At 44.5% G+C, this 19,248-nt stretch overlaps 1 protein-coding gene across 2 annotated transcripts in view; it reads left to right on the top strand.

Moving 5' to 3' along the window:
• GDPD4 (glycerophosphodiester phosphodiesterase domain containing 4) overlaps positions 1-19,248 on the top strand; it is a 171,613-nt gene that overhangs the window by 97,591 nt on the left and 54,774 nt on the right. For both annotated transcript variants that reach the window (XM_089676756.1, XM_089676755.1), the window contains exons 6-9: positions 2,036-2,134; positions 2,692-2,785; positions 11,822-11,967; positions 13,077-13,159. In XM_089676756.1, the coding sequence (XP_089532882.1) occupies positions 2,036-2,134; positions 2,692-2,785; positions 11,822-11,967; positions 13,077-13,159 (422 nt within the window). The remainder of the gene's footprint in view (positions 1-2,035; positions 2,135-2,691; positions 2,786-11,821; positions 11,968-13,076; positions 13,160-19,248) is intronic.

Genomic DNA, 19,248 nt, shown 5'->3' with positions numbered 1-19,248 from the left:
CATCAGATTTCCCATCACCGTGTCTCCTTACATCAGATTTCCCATCACAGTGTCCCCTTACATCAGGTGTCCCATCACAGTGTCTCCTTACATCAGATGTCCCATCACAGTGTCTCCTTACATCAGATTTCCCATCACAGTGTCCCCTTACATCAGATTTCCCATCACAGTGTCTCCTTACATCAGATGTCCCATCACAGTGTCTCCTTACATCAGATTTCCCATCACAGTGTCCCCTTACATCAGGTGTCCCATCACAGTGTCTCCTTACATTAGATGTCCCATCACAGTGCCCCCCTTACATCAAATTTCCCATCACCGTGTCTCCTTACATCAGATTTCCCATCACAGTGCCCCCCTTACATCAGATTTCCCATCACAGTGTCCCCTTACATCAGATGTCCCATCACAGTGCCCCCCTTATACCAGGTGTCCCATCACAGTGTCCCATTACATCAGATGTCCCATCACAATGTCTCCTTACATCAGATTTCCCATCACAGTGTCCCATTACATCAGATGTCCCATCACAATGTCTCCTTACATCAGATTTCCCATCACAGTGTCTCCTTACATCAGATTTCCCATCACAGTGCCCCCCTTACACCAGGTGTCCCATCACAGTGTCCCCTTACATCAAATTTCCCATCACAGTGTCCTCTTACATCAATTGTCCCATCACAGTGTCCCCTTACATCAGATGTCCCATCACAGTGCCTCCTTACATCAGATGTCCCAACACAGTGTCCCCTTACATCAGATTTCCCATCACAGTGTCTCCTTACATCAGATTTCCCATCACAGTGTCCCCTTACACCAGGTGTCCCATCACAGTGTCCCCTTACATCAGGTGTCCCATCACAGTGTCCCCTTACACCAGGTGTCCCATCACAGTGTCCCCTTACACCAGGTGCCCCATCACAGTGTCTCCTTACATCAGATGTCCCATCACAGTGTCCCCTTACACCAGGTGTCCCATCACAGTGTCCCCTTACACCAGGTGTCCCATAACAGTGTCCCCTTACATCAGATTTCCCATCACAGTGTCCCCTTACACCAGGTGTCCCATCACAGTGTCCCCTTGCATCAGATTTCCCATCAGTGTCCCCTTACATCAGATTTCCCATCACAGTGTCTCCTTACATCAGATTTCCCATCACAGTGTCCCCTTACATCAGATTTCCCATCAGTGTCCCCTCACATCAGATTTCCCATCACAGTGTCTCCTTACATCAGATTTCCCATCACAGTGTCCCCTTACATCAGATTTCCCATCACAGTGTCCCATTACATCAGATGTCCCATCACAGTTCCCCCCTTACACCAGGCGTCCCCATCACAGTGTCCCCTTACATCAAATTTCCCATCACAGTGTCCCCTTACATCAGATGTCCCATCACAGTGTCCCCTTACATCAGATGTCCCATCACAATGTCTCCTTACATCAGATTTCCCATCACAGTGTCTCCTTACACCAGGTGTCCCATCACAGTGCCCCCCTTACACCAGGCGTCCCCATCACAGTGTCCCCTTACATCAAATTTCCTATCACAGTGTCCCCTTACATCAGATGTCCCATCACAGTGTCCCCTTGCATCAGGTGTCCCAATCACAGTGCCCCCCTTACACAAGGTGTCTCCATCACAGTGTCCTCTTACATCAGAAGTCCCCATCACAGTGTCCCCTTACATCAGAAGTCCCCATGACAGTGTCTCCTTACATCAATTGTCCCATCACAGTGTCCCCTTACATCAGAAGTCCCCATCACAGTGTCCCCTTACATCAATTGTCCCATCACAGTGTCCCCTTACATCAGACGTCCCCATCACAGTGTCCCCTTATATCAATTGTCCCATCACGGTGTCCCCTTACATCAATTGTCCCTATCAAATTTCATGTTTTAGGTGGTCGTAACTTGTCAGCTATAAATCAGTTATAGTATCACTGTTGCTGCTGTATGGCTCACCTTTTGTTAGTTTGTTTTCATGTCATTCCATTGGTTTGTTGTCCTACTGACCCCTCTTATCTCTGGCAGGTTGGGACGCTGGTCGTTCTTGTGTTATTTATTGCCGCTCTTGCTGCCCTTTCTAATTTGTGGGGTGAAGAATGGTCCGCTGTTCGCCTTTCCTTCCAGGTACACACAATTGCTTTCAACTGTATTTCACTAAGGCTTCTTTCACATGAGAGCTACTGCTTACCGCCCTCTAAAAAGCAATGCGCGGTGAATCACTTTTCAGACTGCGGTGTAGCAGCTGTTGACAGATGTGTTTTTAACTTTTGTATTATAATTACTGAATGGCAATTTTACGTTGCAGGACCACGCAGCAACTGCAAGCCAAGCATTTGGCTCGTGGTTGCAGTGTGGCACCATTGAACTCAATGGGCGAGTTTGACAGGCAGTGCCATGAAGCAAAAGCAGGCAGAGAGATCTTGAGTATCTAAGACGTATAAGAATCTGGGTACTGACTCGCCCCACCAAATTTCACCCATGACTTAAGTATCAGTTTTGGGTAACCTTACTATTCAAAGGCCCAATCCTCCCACAACTGGCACTTCTCTATAGCATCTAGTCAGAAATTCTCTTTTGCCTCTCTAAGACCTGAAAGCTGACATCCAGTTGGCTGCTAATACATATCATTTCTCTTGTATTCTCTTGTATTTGGTACTACCTCTGTGTTTCCCTATTTGTAGGTGACGGCTCCATACCTGCACATTGGCTCCCTGGCATGCATGACCCTTCTGTCCTGGCCGATGGCCCTTTATTTTGTCCGGATGAATAAAATAAGTAAGGCTATCATTAATATGAACACATATAGGTCCAACTCCAGGCATTTTGAAAAAATGTATTTACAATAAAAAAACAAAAAAAGCTGTAACTGTTATAGTAACCTTATCTCCAGCTCAGTCCTGCAGTAATTCTTTTCTGCCACTAGAGGTCCTTAGTTCACTAGTGTCATTCAACCCTGAAGACTGAGGGAATCCTATGAATGCAGGGCAGGGCTTCAAGGACCCGCCCCTGAGGAACCATGACCGCAGCACCCTTCTTTCACAGTGTAATGGTACAGAAAGTGGGAAAACATCCATAACAGTCCCTCCATCTTGCATGAACAAAGTATAAAATACAACAAGGGAGTAGCATTTTTGGGGTGGGGGTGGGGAGCTTTAAAGCGAAATTCTGCTTTAACAGTGAAAAAATTGAAATGTATTGCAAAGATTTTCGCAAAGATTTTTAGGTTTGTGAGCCTTGCATTGCACTTTCTAAAAGTGAGTACTCAGTGGGAGGCTTTACTTATTGTCATCAGATCAAGTCTTATCAACTCCAGTGCTGTAATATAAAAACACTTCCAAATATCTCATCGGAGATGCACCCAGCCTAAGGACATAGGAGATGCCTGGAACCTTATTTCAATCTCTGGGCTATTCCTGGTTTGCCAGGTGCAAGAGCAGGGGGGTGAGATTTCTAGGGTGTTCTGTCTGCTAAATGTATGTTGTGACCACGTTATCAAAGATTTTAGATAATTTTTTACTAAACTTCATGAAAGTCGAAATAGATTTATTGTTCAGGTACACAACATGCACCCAGCCAAGACTTCATTCTCTCTTACCCAATTCACTCAGAATGGGCTTAACCTCTTGCTCCCCATATAACACATACACTACATTGCCAAACGTATTGGGCCCGCCCTCCAAGTCATTGGATTCAGGTGTTCCAATCACCTCCATGGCCACAGGTGTATAAAATCATCCCCTAGGCATGCAGACTGCTTCTACAAACATTTGTGAAAGAATGGGTCGCTTCTCAGGAGCTCAGTGACTCCAAGCGTGGTCCCGTGATAGGTTGCCACCTGTGCAATAAGTCCATCCGTGACATTTCCTGGCTACTAAATATTCCACGTCAACTGTTAGTGGTATTATAACAAAGTGGAAGCAACTGGGAACAACAGCAACTCAGCCACCAAGTGGGAGGCCACGTAACATGACAGAGCGTGGTCAGCGCATGCTGAAGCGCACAGTGCGCAGAAATCGCTACCTGTCTGAGTCAAAGCTTCACATCACCAAGTGCAATGCAAAGCGGCGGATGCAGTGGTGTAAAGCACGCCGCCACTGGACTCTAGAGCAGTGGAGACATGTTCTCTGGAGTGACTAATCACAGTTCTCTGTCTGGCAGTCTGATGGACATGTCTGGGTTTGGTGGTTGCCAGGAGAATGGTACTTGCCTGACTGCATTGTGCCAAGTGTAAAGTTTGGTGGAGGGGGGATTATGGTGGGGGGTTGTTTTTCAGGGGTTGGGCTTGGCCCCTTAGATCCAGTGAAGGGAACTCCTAAGGCGTCAACATACCAGGACATTTTGGACAATTTCATGCTCCCAACTTTGTGCGAAGAGTTTGGGGATGGCCCCTTCCTGTTCCAACATCCAGTGCACAAAGAAAGGTCCATAAAGACATGGATGACCAAGTTTGCGGTTGAGCGATTTGACTGTCCTAACTTTAACCTGATAGAACACCTTTGGGATGAATTAGAGCAGAGACTGCGAGCCAGACCTCCTCCCCCGACATCAGTGCCTGACCTCACAGATGCACTTCTGGAAGAATGGTCAAACCTTCCCATAGACACCCTCCTAAACCTTGTGGACGGCCTTCCCAGAAGAGTTGAAGCTGTTATAGCTGCAAAGGGCGGGGCCAACTCAATATTGAACCCTATGGACTACAACTGGGATGCCATTAAAGTTCATGTGTGTGTAAAGGCAGGTGTCCCAATACTTTTGGCAACAAAGTGTATATGTGGCGGGCGAGAGGGTGGGCTTTAATGCCCATGCATCCTTGCATCTATGAGCTGTAGATCATGTTCCAAGCACAGTGACAAAGCTGCTAAAGATAGCCCTAGGACTGTACTAATTATTGGGAGTCTCATGACTGGGTCCCAATCATGTGACCGCTGTGACAGCCAATTACAGTGTTCATGTGATTAGCCAATCCTTCTCAATACACCCTATTAAAGGAATGCAGGGTCTAAACGGGAAGGGGTTAATCATAGATTCATCAAAATCTCTACGATGAAACTAATTCTGGGTGAAAGGTGTTATAGAGGTTGGAGTCTTGGTGGGGTGTTTGTTGGGCGCTTGAACAATGATGACTTTGATGTAGGGTTCAGCTTGGACCTATATATCTATGTATATACTATACCTGGCTGATGCCCCTGGAGGTCACTCAAGTAGACATCGCTACACTTGCTTCCGGGTCCCATGCCAAGCAACTGGCCAGCTGCATTCTGAACACAGAAAATCAGCCACTAGGTACTGGGCCATTCAAAGGATGCTTTGCTTTTTTCTGAATGAATGCAAAGTGTTTTCTGATTGGAGGTGGAGCAGTAAATAATTAAAAAACTCAACTATTTTTTTTTAGTCAGAGTTGAACAGTTGTGGTTGCTCTATAGCAGTGGTTCTCAACCTTTCTAATGCCGCGACCCCTTAATACAGTTCCTCATGTTGTGGTGACCCCCAACCATAAAATTATTTTCGTTGCTACTTCATAACTGTAATTTTGCAGTGGGAGGACTAGCGCCCCATCACTGATGTCAGTGGGATGAATAGTGCCCCATCGTTGGCGTCAGTGGGGGGAGGAATAGTGCCCCATCGTTGGCGTCAGTGGGGGGAGGAATAGTGCCCCATCGTTGGCGTCAGTGGGGGGAGGAATAGTGCCCCATCGTTGGCGTCAGTGGGGGGAGGAATAGTGCCCCATCGTTGGCGTCAGTGGGGGGAGGAATAGTGCCCCATCGTTGGCGTCAGTGGGGGGAGGAATAGTGCCCCATCGTTGGCGTCAGTGGGGGGAGGAATAGTGCCCCATCGTTGGCGTCAGTGGGGGGAGGAATAGTGCCCCATCGTTGGCGTCAGTGGGGGGAGGAATAGTGCCCCATCGTTGGCGTCAGTGGGGGGAGGAATAGTGCCCCATCGTTGGCGTCAGTGGGGGGAGGAATAGTGCCCCATCGTTGGCGTCAGTGGGGGGAGGAATAGTGCCCCATCGTTGGCGTCAGTGGGGGGAGGAATAGTGCTTCATCGTTGGCGTCAGTGGGGGGAGGAATAGTGCCCCATCGTTGGCGTCAGTGGGGGGAGGAATAGTGCCCCATCGTTGGCGTCAGTGGGGGGAGGAATAGTGCCCCATCGTTGGCGTCAGTGGGGGGAGGAATAGTGCCCCATCGTTGGCGTCAGTGGGGGGAGGAATAGTGCCCCATCGTTGGCGTCAGTGGGGGGAGGAATAGTGCCCCATCGTTGGCGTCAGTGGGGGGAGGAATAGTGCCCCATCGTTGGCGTCAGTGGGGGGAGGAATAGTGCCCCATCGTTGGCGTCAGTGGGGGGAGGAATAGTGCCCCATCGTTGGCGTCAGTGGGGGGAGGAATAGTGCCCCATCGTTGGCGTCAGTGGGGGGAGGAATAGTGCCCCATCGTTGGCGTCAGTGGGGGGAGGAATAGTGCCCCATCGTTGGCGTCAGTGGGGGGAGGAATAGTGCCCCATCGTTGGCGTCAGTGGGGGGAGGAATAGTGCCCCATCGTTGGCGTCAGTGGGGGGAGGAATAGTGCCCCATCGTTGGCGTCAGTGGGGGGAGGAATAGTGCTTCATCGTTGGCGTCAGTGGGGGGAGGAATAGTGCCCCATCGTTGGCGTCAGTGGGGGGAGGAATAGTGCCCCATCGTTGGCGTCAGTGGGGGGAGGAATAGTGCCCCATCGTTGGCGTCAGTGGGGGGAGGAATAGTGCCCCATCGTTGGCGTCAGTGGGGGGAGGAATAGTGCCCCATCGTTGGCGTCAGTGGGGGGAGGAATAGTGCCCCATCGTTGGCGTCAGTGGGGGGAGGAATAGTGCCCCATCGTTGGCGTCAGTGGGGGGAGGAATAGTGCCCCATCGTTGGCGTCAGTGGGGGGAGGAATAGTGCCCTATCGTTGGCGTCAGTGGGGGGAGGAATAGTGCCCCATCGTTGGCGTCAGTGGGGGGAGGAATAGTGCCCCATCGTTGGCGTCAGTGGGGGGAGGAATAGTGCCCCATCGTTGGCGTCAGTGGGGGGAGGAATAGTGCCCCATCGTTGGCGTCAGTGGGGGGAGGAATAGTGCCCCATCGTTGGCGTCAGTGGGGGGGGGAATAGTGCCCCATCGTTGGTGTCAGTGAGGGGAGGAATACTGTCTCATCGTTGGTGTCAGTGGGGGTAGGTATAGTGCCCCATCGTTGGTGTCAGTGGGGGGAGGAATAGTGCCCCATCGTTGGTGTCAGTGGGGGGAGGAATAGTGCCCCATCGTTGGTATTAGTGACACAAATGATGGGGCACTATCCCTTCCACTGACACTAATGATACTTACCTTGCTGACTCCTGCTCCAGCCTGGGCTCGCTCTCTCCCTCTCCCATCTACAGCCTGCATACCTGGCTGCAGCAGCAAAATTTGCACTTACCTGTCAGCTGTCTTCCTTCTCTGGCCTCTCTCTTCACTCGTTCCTGCAGCTCCCTCAATCTTCTTCGATCTCCGCGCGCTGCCGCTCGGCTCCTCCTCTCCAAGCTCCACCTTCTCGCCGGTGATTGGCCGCCTGTGTGCCTCTCCTGAGCTACAGTTCCGGTGGCCAATCAGCGACGAGGAGGCGGTGACAGGGGCAGCATATCATCCCGCCCACACATCGCCGGAGACAGCAGCGGTGTCTCGGTTCCTAAGACCATCGGAAATATGTTTTCCGATGGTCTTAGGCGACCCCTGGGAAATGGTCGTTCGACCCCCAAAGGGGTCGCGACCCCCAGGTTGAGAACCGCTGCTCTATAGGGTTAGGCTATAAAGATACAGTAGGAATTAGGAGTGTTGTTGGGGTAATTGAGATAAAAAGTCCAGGTACAATCCTTATCTCTGTAGAAGGTACTTTTAAAATGTCCATCTACTAGGGAAGCAAAGATATACAACTCATTGGGGTTGATTTACTAAAGGCAAATAGACTGTGCACTTTGCAAGTGCAGTTGCTCCAGAGCTAAGTAAATGAGAGGAAGCCCAGGAAAAGGAAAAAGAGAGGCGCCTTCTGAGTGCAGTATGTAAAAGAAGTTTAATGATCCACAATGTAAAAACTCACATAATAGAGAAGTAAAACAAGCCCATCAGTAGACCGTTACTGGCCAGTAGAAGGAGCAGTTAGCTCCGAGTGCGCAGCCTGTGTCCTCCTTTCAGTTTGCTGCTTCTCTTCCTGTATGGCGTCACTTTCACCCCCGCTGCGGTTCACACTGGTCACTTCTGGTTCTGGTCGGACCACAGAGCCCTGGACTCCTGACTGCCTCCAGCTTCCAGGGATTCTGCCTGACGCTTATCCTACACTGTGGGACCTCCACTCTCCCCAGCTACCTGGGATTTGTCATCTCCCCTAGCGGCCAGCTCCCCACGATACGGACCCCTGCAGGACACAGTAACGGTCTACTGATGGGCTTGTTTTACTTCTCTATTATGTGAGTTTTTACATTGTGGATCATTAAACTTCTTTTACATACTGCACTCCGAAGACTCCTCTCTTTTTCCTTTTCCTTTGCATACAGAACTGGCTTACTCTGAGATGGCTGCTATCTGAAGCTGTTATTGGCCATAGACTTTATTGGAAATATGGACATTAGCCATTAGCGCGCTAAGATCTCTCTTTTATTAATGAGAGGAAGCTCTGCTGACTTCCATTGTCCAATCGTGTGAAAGACAAAATGCCATTTTTTTAGTTTCCTTACATGTGATAGGGTATTCTATGTAAAGTGAAGCTTTACTTTATTTACTAAACTTTAGAGCAACTGCACTTGCAAAGTGCATAGTCTATTTTCCTTTAGTAAATCATCCCCATTGGGTTCCACGGTCCATTCTATAGAAATCATGGTTTCCATTCACTGCACTGATAATGGCCAAAAAAGTCTGAAACAGCTGTATCCCAATAAAATACATTTACGTTTTTGGTTGTAACATGACAAAATGTGGAAAATTGCAAGGGGTATGAATACTTTTGCAAGGCACTGTAGGAGAGGTTTATTGTTAGGGTTTTCATACACTTGTAATTGACTAGGAGTAAAGACATCTGGGCACACTTGCTACGTCAGTTAGAATGAGAGCCCTCTGGAAATGTCTATATACCTCTAATCAAAGGTTTGAGTAGAAATTGGTTTTAATGTCAGAGGTCAGAAATAAAATCATAGTGGCACATAACATTCCTGTCCCTATTTAGGCCACAGTCTAGAGTAGCTTTTTTCAACCTTTTTACCCCAGAGGAATCCCAAAAATAGATTTAAGTTCTTAGGGAACCCTATCTAAAATCAATCCATTAGGGGGTTGGTCAACAGAAAAATACCCCTTACATTGTTACACTGGTGGTCAGCAGGAAGAATGGAACTCTTTGAGTAGTGGTCAGAATGCCTCCCTTACATACAGCTAAAAACATAATTGGTGTCATGCTGCTGGCTCTACTAAGTGGCTTTGGCTCTGGAACTATGCAGGCACCATCAGATGGAAGGTCAATCAGCCAAATTTCAAGAAACTCCTAACAACCCCTGGATGAACTCTAAGGTTCCATGGAACCCTGATTGAGAATGGCTGGTCTAGAGCAGTGTTTCTCAACCGAGTTTCAACTTGATGGTTCCTCCTGAGATTGCTAGGGGTTCTTTGAGCAGTAAACAGTGGTGAATTGTTCTCCCAAGTACACTGGCCACCAATGCAAGGGGCAATTTTCCACTAACCACCAACGTAAGGGGTCACTTCTACAATGGTAATTCAAGAAAGTACCACAATTTCCACTAATTGCCTTTCTTTTCTGAGGTTATTATTAATTTTGTGTATATTATTGAAAATACCTTTGTGGAAGGTTGGTAACAAATTATTTGCCCTGGGTGTGAAAAATGCTAGGCATACTACATATTTTATTATTCAAAATGTTCTTTATATTATTGGCCATGCCAATGTATCCTGAGCTGTAGATATAATCCTTTTCAGTGGGGGTTTGCCCAAGAGCCTGAATATTATTTCCTCAGGAGTAAAAAGTTTGAGAAAGGCTGATCCAGGGTTTAATAGATAAACAAAGCACATTATATTACTCTTCATTGATTTTTGCACTATGTAGGCAACAGTTACTACAGCGACCCACCACAAACATGTCTGTGACCCAGTTTGGCCCCCAACCCATAGTTCAAGAAATATTGTTGTAGAGATCAGTCACCCACCTGGAGCACTTGGGAGAAAAGGTATCACATTTGCTCTTCATTGGTCATCACTCATATGCCAGACTAGAATCCACAAATGTTGAGCCATTACCCTTTCACTGAGCCTAGAGACTCCCTTTAAATACTAAAAATTTGTCTTTGACTGAAGCATGGCGAAGTAGCATTTGTATAATGGAGGCTACAATACAAGACTGTCTTGTAGATATCCTGAAACCTTCAGGCTGGTTCAGTATTTTGGCATTCGCTTTGTAGAATGATAACAATATTCAAATATTCGGCAGTTGTCTCTTGCTCGAGGCTCAGAACCAGTGACATTTAGGGTGAGAAATGGCGCCTTTGTTTTACTGCTAAAAATACATTTGCTGATCTTAGGCAAATACGGCACGTATGTGTTAAGCCTTGAAGCAATCCTTTCAAAGGCACTTGTCCTCATAGATCATATGTGGGTAATGTACAAAAATTTTTTTTAATGTTTAGCTCAGAACTGATTCATACGTCTTTTAATGGTGATGTGCAAGTAATGAACCTTCATTCATCATTCAATTAATTATTTTCAGCACATTGATAGCTGTTTGGTTGCTCTGGGTTTCTGTACTCTGCAGGCATTACACTTGATTGAGATCAGTGTTATTAAAGCACAATTATGTGCTTCCCCTCTCCATTGGCCCTACTGTCCCCTTGAGGCCCTCAATGATTCATTGTGAGCTTTGGGCATTATCCTCACGGGTGGGGCCATGACACTGCACCTACAGTCTCTACTCTTTTGGGGACAAGACATCTTGCAGCAAATAACAATTGCGAGGGAAAAGTTCCTGATTGTTTTTTGTTTCTTAAACCAGGGCAACTTAGCCCCCGGGCTTTAAATAAGTCTTAGGTTAATATTGCTTTTTTACCATGATGGTCCTCAGAGATGTATTTTGAAGAACATTTCCAGGCATATATAGTCAGTGGTCATCTACTACTATACCAGTATGGTTACTGATGGCCAGCCTAAATCCAGCCAAATTAATTTTTTTTGGTTAGAGTGGAGAGGAGTTAGCATTATTTTGGGGGTTTTAGCTCTGTCTATGACCCAATTAGGGAGATTTTCTTTTACTTTCTGTCCATGCCCCAGGTAAAGAGAATTTAAATTTTTTTTTAATTCGTATATCAATCATATGGGGTGCTGGAGTGACAAGATGGTTGGTACTATCCAAAATGTACCAAGTAATCCCCTCCAGTACATATTGTTACTGCAGTCTGGAGTAACACAGCGTTCAGGGGTCAGTAAGTAAAGCAGAGGTCAGGAGTAAATAATGCAGAGTTCAGGGTTCAGTAGTATATAACGCAAAGTTGAGAGGTCAGGAGAATGTAGCACAGAGGTCAGTGATAAGTAAAGCAGAGTTCAGGGTTCAGTAGTATATAACGCAAAGTTCAGAGGTCAGGAGAATGTAGCGCAGAGGTCAGAGGTCAGTGATAGGTAAAGCAGAGTTTAGGGGTCAGTAGTAAGTAATGCAAAGGTAAGGAGTAAGTTGATATTTATTGATTGCAAATGTATGGCTGTCACAGTAGAACCCAACTGTGAATTTATTCTTGCACTTGTCCTTCTCCTTCAGTAAATCAGTCTTATGTGTGTTTGTTTTCAGGTTCCCAGCTGATTATAGCAGGTCCATATCTCGCTGTGTTATTGTTTCTGTATTTTATCCCTCTTGGAATGTACTCACCCTGCATCAGACAGGAGGGGACACTTGGGGCCAAACCTCTGCTGATTGGGCACAGGGGGTCACCAATGGTAAGTTTAAAAAAGTCATAATGTGGTATTGTTTACTCAACATGATATCTGTGTATCTTCTATACCCATATTCCATTATCACAGTATAATCTATTTGTAATATGCAGTCAACACACATTTAATTCTGAATTAAACAAAAATTAACTTTTCTTAAAGTATAACAATTGTTTATTTTTTTAGCTGCTTCTGTATACCTGCTTCTGTTCTATAGATCCCAAGACAGGCCATCGCATTACTAATTGTCATTAGTACCATTGACATAACCTGTTAATGGCTTGTCTTTTAATCTTGATGGTTGTATTAAAAAAATAGATTTTAATCATGGATTTTTTTGATTTTTGTACGGTACCTTGAGAAATCCTTTTCTTGTTTGTTGACCGCTGATTATTTAATAAATTTCCCCCTGTGGAGTAAGCTCCACAAATAGCACAAGCAGCATCTTGTAGCCAGCAATCACATATGACTAGAGCATAATGCGATCATGCAAGCTTGATGCTACTACATGCACTTGTGTATACTTGTCTAGCTAAAGCTGGCCATATTCTGATAGAATGCCTTTGAATTTTTTTATTTTAACAATGTTCGTTCAATTTTCTAATCGTTAGCGGGGTCAAATTGATGTTCATTTTCAGCTGCAATGACAAAATATACAAGATATAACATTTTTCTCGAGTGAATGAATTTCTAACAGTGAAACAGTGGTTTTCGCTTGTGAAAGTCCATTCATTCCAAGGTTGGATGTTAAAAGCAAATTAAATTTTGAAGTATTTTCGAGCGACATTCTTAAAGTCATTGAATGTTCTGAGAATTTTTATACCAGTATTTGAAAGTTTACTAGTGTATAGCCAGCTTTAGTCAATAGGGGAGCCATATGGTATGTTGGTTTGGCAACCAATTACTACTCTTGGTGATTAATCTATAGTGATCTCCCTTGTATCTCGAATCTAATAAAGTGGCAGCCAGCTAATGGTTAAACCATTCCATAGCAAGAGATTAAAATCGCCGGTGTAGCTTAGCCCTAAGCCAGTAAAAATCTCCTCATTCTTCAGCAATGTTAAAATTCTAAGATTTTTCCGTGTAATGATGTCTTTGCTCTCATTTCCAAACAGCTGGCACCAGAAAATACCAAGATGTCGTTTGAAAAAACGATTGAGAATGAAGGAGACGGCCTGGAGACGGACGTCACAATCAGGTAAGCTCTTTTCTATGCTTGTTCACCCCCCACCCCTGTTCTACTGATCTCTATAAGGTTTCCATGGCAATGGCAAATATTCTGCAGCAAAGGCTGTGTGAATGAAGGAGATTGAAGATTCAGATCTGGGGGGAGATAGACTTTTTATAAACCTGCTTTGTAGATCTTCAGATCCCGTGTGGTGTTCAGTTTATCTGGGTGCTGAATGGAGCTAATGGGATGGGGCCAGGTTGATTGTAGATAGCGAAGATCCTTCATGTGACCCGTGCTTAGGAGAAGTGTGTGAAATAAGATGCATTTAATAAAGTGATCACCTGATACTGAAATACTGCCAGCCAAGCTCCCTTGCCCCATAAGGAAGCCCCATGGCTAGTAAAAGCTTTTATTAATGTACAACCCTAGCTCATAGTTTTGACCTTTTCTCTGCCAGGGTTCTGTGTAACCTCTACTTACCTGATAATCCTTATTAGGACCTGAAGTTGGTCAGGGTGGATTTGCGTTTTCCTTCCTTGGTGCTTTTGTTTTGGGTTTCTCCTGAGGTTACTAAGGGTTCCTTGAGCAGTGAGCAACATGGAACTGATCTCCCGTCTACATTGATCAACAGCTCAAGACAACAACTCAAAACGCAAAAAAAACCTTGAGTTGTTTACAGACAGGACTGGTGCTTCCACGTGGCAAAATAGGCAGCCACCTAGCGCGCACTGCCACCTAGGAACGCCTGGGTGCAGCCAAGGCCAGCACTCTCTCTATGTGGGATGCCACCACGAATGATCCTTCAGGGGAGGGGCAGCAGAGGGGAGGAAAAAAGGATTTAGGAAGATGCCGGGTGTCTGGGGCCAGTGTAACAGCTGTTCCTCTCAGACTCAGTCCTTTACTGCAAGCCGGCTGGCAGCTGCTGATCACTGTGGAGTTCCAGCCCTTCTCTTCCCTTTCATCAGCAGAGGCGGAGCTGCACCTGCGGAGGAAGGTAATGTCTGACTCTGATGTCTCGTGTCTGTGTGAGTGTGACCCAGCCGGCCATCCATCACGTGTGCAATGTGTCAGTGAGTGAAGACATCATGATCCCACAGCCTGTTCTTCTAGTGCCTGCTGGGCCTGCTGATCTGTGTCAGTGTTGGTGGTGGTGTATGGTGTTGGATCTATCACTGTGTGGGATCACTAAGTTCAGCTGCCTGCTGTCACAGTATTTTATCTCCCCCTATTGCTTGGGATATTCCAGCCTGGGATCTGTCAGTGTGGATCCATCCTCCTCCTCTCACTACAACTGTCACCCCGCCACTGCCAGCCACAGATACAGTCCATCCATGACATTGATTTTGTCTTTAATATTGGTGCTTGTGGCATCTTATGGCACTTATTGTTGCACATTAGAAGAAATTTAGCAGTTTCATGTTTTATTGATTTAAGATTTTCTACCGTTTTTAATGTTTTTTTTTTTTTAGGTGGGGGGGGGGGGGGGGGTGGGCAAGTAGCTGGTCTTGCCTAGGGTGTAAAATAGTCTAGCACCGGCCCTGTTTACAGATATCCAAGGAGACCCACACACTATGTACAATTACAAAAGACCAACTCGATCTTCCCCTCCCTTCCCCTACCACCCCTTCCTTTCCTTCTGCTCCAACAAGATGTAGCAACTCTACCTCTAATTGGTATTGGTGCCTATATGCCTACGATTTTGCTAGCATCATTAATTTTTTTCTGCGGCCTACAAGATTGTTTATTTCACATCTTCCTGGTTACTGATGTTTGTACCAATACAACTTGCATCTTGTTGTCTCATTGTATTCTTATAAACTTTATTGTTCCTTTATGTTTTAAGAACTAATGGAACATAAAATTACAAAACATTTATTAGTATAACATTAGGAACCAATGGACCACAGGATCCTAAAATACCGCAGAGTATTGTAGCACATGTATGTAAATTAATTCAAACATGCCCATTAACACTATTAACACCCTGATATATTCTTGTAGATTTTTTTATTCCAAACATTTCTATTGAAATGCAATTTTGCTTGAGGTGATTGTAGCCGTATTAGTGCATTTGCGACAGAAACAATTGAGTACTGTCCGTGATACTTTTTTATTTGCACTAACATACAATTTTGAGGACAAGCTTTCGGGGTATGTCCCCTTCTTCAAGGTCTAAGCAGTACTGCTTAGACCTTGAAGAAGGGGACATACCCCGAAAGCTTGTCCTCAAAATTGTATGTTAGTGCAAATAAAAAAAGTATCACGGACAGTACTCAATTGTTTCTATTGAAATGAAAGAAATTGTAGCAAATAGCAAAGTGTCCATTCAGTTCTCAACACATTTCATGGTATACCTCTGCTTCCTCGGGATGGAACAGTATCACACTCTATATCAAGGTTTCTCAACTAGGGTTCCTCCAAAGTTTGCTAGGGGTTCTTTGAGCAATGAGCAGTTTCTTCCTCTCAAATTACCACTGACATCATCAATCTTTTTATCTATCTGTAAGGGGATAATTCTTCTCAATGACCACAAGTGTCACTTACCATCACACTAATGTACTGAGACTTTCCTGAAACTAGAAACTTATTTCAAGGGTTCCTCTGTGTTGAAAAGGTTGAGAAATGTGCTTTACAAAGTAAGATAGCTTGATTAGAAACATAAAGCCATTTATGGTCAATTGTAAATATGTAAATGTGACATAATAGATATGTTCCTTCTACATGTCATACTTAATACATTCTCATGCAGTAGTCCAGATATGTGTGGTAGCCAATAAAAGGGGCAAAGCCACTCCCTGGGCGGACACAGGGACAAAAGGACAAAAGCACCAGAGAAGGAAAACATAGATCCACCCTCGCCAACTCTGGGTTCTAATAAGGATTGCCAGGTATCAGTTAGCAGGTAGGCAACAAAGTAAAGAGTAGGGCTACAGAAAAGAGTATCTTCCCACTAATGGGTACTTTCTGAAGTAAAGTCATAACTTACTTGTGATTCAAAAATGGCAAAGCACTATTACCCAGAAAAGCCCAAATAAAAGATGCATCACATTCTAAGTTCTCTTATTATGTATAGTGTGATACTGTTCCATCCTGAGGAAGCAGAGATATTCTGTGAAACACGTCGAGAAGTGGAAAGATGCTCCACCATTTGCTACAATTTCTTGTATTTCAATGTACATGTTTAGTATAGAAAAAAATGGCAAGACTATATTAGTTTGTTATTGATGTCAAGCACCTTGTATCTCTGGAACAGACAGGTGCATTTGCAATGTACTTATGCTACATTACTGTTCAGTATTTTACAATCCTGTGATGTTATACAAATAAACCTTTTGTAATTTTATGTAGTGTGTAATCTACTTTGGTACCTGTAAAGTCCTCATTTTGTTTTCTTTTCTTTTCTTTTTTTTGGCCATCTGGTAATAATTTAGAATGTGGTACTGTGTTAGCCCTCTTTATATATAGACAACAATACAAGTTTTTTAATAACCATTATTGTAAGGCTTACCAGGGGGCAGGTTCAACTTCTAAAATGTGAGCAGCTCTTAACCTGAGATCTGTCATAATCATGCCTGTGATCCATCCACTCTTGGTACCCAAATCCAGCTTCCATTCTGCCTGCCTATTCTCTGGTGCTTGACAAAACATTCAGGATGGTCAATATGGGCCATTCCTCTGCAAAAAGCTCAGGCAAAAGACTCATTAATACAGCTGCCAAGATTGTATTGTGGCTCCCCATGGTGGGACTTCCAATACTATTATTATACAGTTTCTATGTAGCGCCAACAGTTTGTTTAGATGTTTACAAAGGAAAGGAAGAAAATACAGTGACAATACAGTTCAATGAAAGAGATTATGAGGTCCCTGCTCCTAAGAGCTTACAAAGAGAGCGCCAAGTAATACAAAAGGTAATAACTGAAGGCGGATGAGCTGATGGAAAAAGTAGAAGTAAAGTTGTTAGAGAAGGCATAGACTTCCCTGAGGAGGTGAGTTTTCAAAAGTAGACAAAGTAGGAGCAGATTGGGTTAGGGAGTTCCAGAAAGAGGGAGAGGCTTTGGAAAAGTCCTGGAGGTGACTTGGTAGCTAGAGAGTAGGTGGTCTTCTAGGAATGAAGAGGATGGTTTTGGTGATATTTTGAGACAAGGTTGGGGATGTAGCTTGGGGCAGGATTGTGGATGGCATTGTCTGTTAGTATTTTGAACCAGTGTAGTGTTTGACAGGGAAAGTGGTCACTGAGTGATCAGGAAGGTGGACGAGTCTTGCATCAGCATTTATGAATAGAATTGCAAACTAATGAGTCTCTCCAGACCGTTAACAAGCCTTCATTCACCCTCTACAGGTCCTTATCCTCTATGGACACAAAGCTGTCCCTTGACCCCCAATCACAAATCATGGAGGCCAAACAACACTGCCCAGCCTTCCTTACCTCATGTTTTGAAAATGTTTTCCAGCTTTAAACAACATGTACACAAAATTAGACATATGATCTCCAAAACAGATCAACATGTTAGTGCAGTTAAAAATACACTGCACCATATGGCTGTGGAGGTTAAAGACAACAATCTAAGGTGGCAAACCAAACAAAAACCGATTAGTTATGGACTCAACCAGGATATTGGGTTTGTTTATGTATATGATTATATTAAATAATGAATAATAAATAGAAGGGCTGGTGGTCAAAGGCACACAACGATTCCTATATAAGACAAAGACATGTCTAAAAACAACAAAAAATAACACCACACTCCACAGGTCTCAAATAGTATCCCCCATTGTTAGGAGGGTGCCCATCAAATCAATAGATAAGAAAGTTGATGACATTTGATAACTTCCTCTAGAGAAAATATATTGCTCAATGCATAAGGTTCCAAAGCTTGATCGTTTACAATCCTCTCTAATGGGAACACACTCTGCATCATGTATATGTATACGGTTGTGTTCAAAATAATAGCAGTGTATTGAAAAAAGTGAATAAAGCTCAAAATCCTTCTAATAGCTTTTATTTTCATACACATAAATGCATTGGGAACACTACACATTCTATTCCAAATCAAAACATGAAGAAAAATAGATCAAATTTGTGTTGTTCCTCTAAAAAAATTGAAGAAAAGTGAATATTAGACTGTTCAAAAAAATAGCAGTGTTTGTATTCTTCTTTGCAAACTCAAACATTCACTATATAAACTGAAAAATGTTTGAAGATTTTGCTTTCCTTTGAATCACTTAATGAATATTTGGTTGTATAAGCACTGTTTCTGAGAACTGCTGTACATCTGTGTTGCATGGAGTCACCCAACTTCTGGCCCCTGTGATCAGGTATTCCAGCCCAGGATGATTGGACTACATTCCACAGTTCTTCTCTATTTCTTGGTTTTGCCTCAGAAACGGCATTTTTGATGTCACCCCACAAGTTTTCTATTGGATTAAGATCCGGGGATTGGGCCTTGCACTCCATAACGTCCATCTTGTTGGTCTGGAACCAAGATGTTGCACGTTTACTGGTGTGTTTGGGGTCGTTGTCTTGTTGGAACACCCATTTCAAGGGCATTTCCTCTTCAGCATAAGGCAGCATGACCTCTTCAAGTATTCTGATGTATTAAAGCTGATCCATGATCCCTGGTATGCGATAAATAGGCTCAACACCATAGTATGAGAAACATCCCCATATCATGATGCTTGCACCACCATGCTTCACGGTCTTCACAGTGTACTGTGGCTTGAATTCAGTGTTTGGGGGCCGTCTGACAAACTGTCTCCGGCCACTAGACCCAAAAAGAACAATCTTACTTTCATCAGTCCACAAAATGTTGCGCCATTTCTCTTTAGGCCAGTCAATGTGCTCTTTGGCAAATTGTAACCTCTTCAGCGCACGTCTTTTTTTCAACAGTGGGACTTTGCGGGGGCTTCTTGCAGATAGCTTGGCTTCACATAGGCGTCTTCTAATTGTAACAGTACTCACAGGTAACTTTACACCTTCTTTGATCTTCCTGGAGCTGATTGTTGGCTGAGTCCTTTCCGTTTTGGCTATTCTTCTATCCATTTGAATGGTAGTTTTTCGCTTTCTTCCATGTCTTTCAGGTTTTGGTTGCCATTTTAAAGCATTTGCGATCATTTTA

The sequence above is a fragment of the Staurois parvus genome, unplaced genomic scaffold (genome assembly GCF_062004578.1).
Source record: "Staurois parvus isolate SC_StPar_1 unplaced genomic scaffold, SC_StPar_1.0 ptg000173l, whole genome shotgun sequence".
NCBI classification, from domain to species: domain Eukaryota; kingdom Metazoa; phylum Chordata; class Amphibia; order Anura; family Ranidae; genus Staurois; species Staurois parvus.
This window is presented reverse-complemented; position numbering and strand designations above follow the sequence as displayed.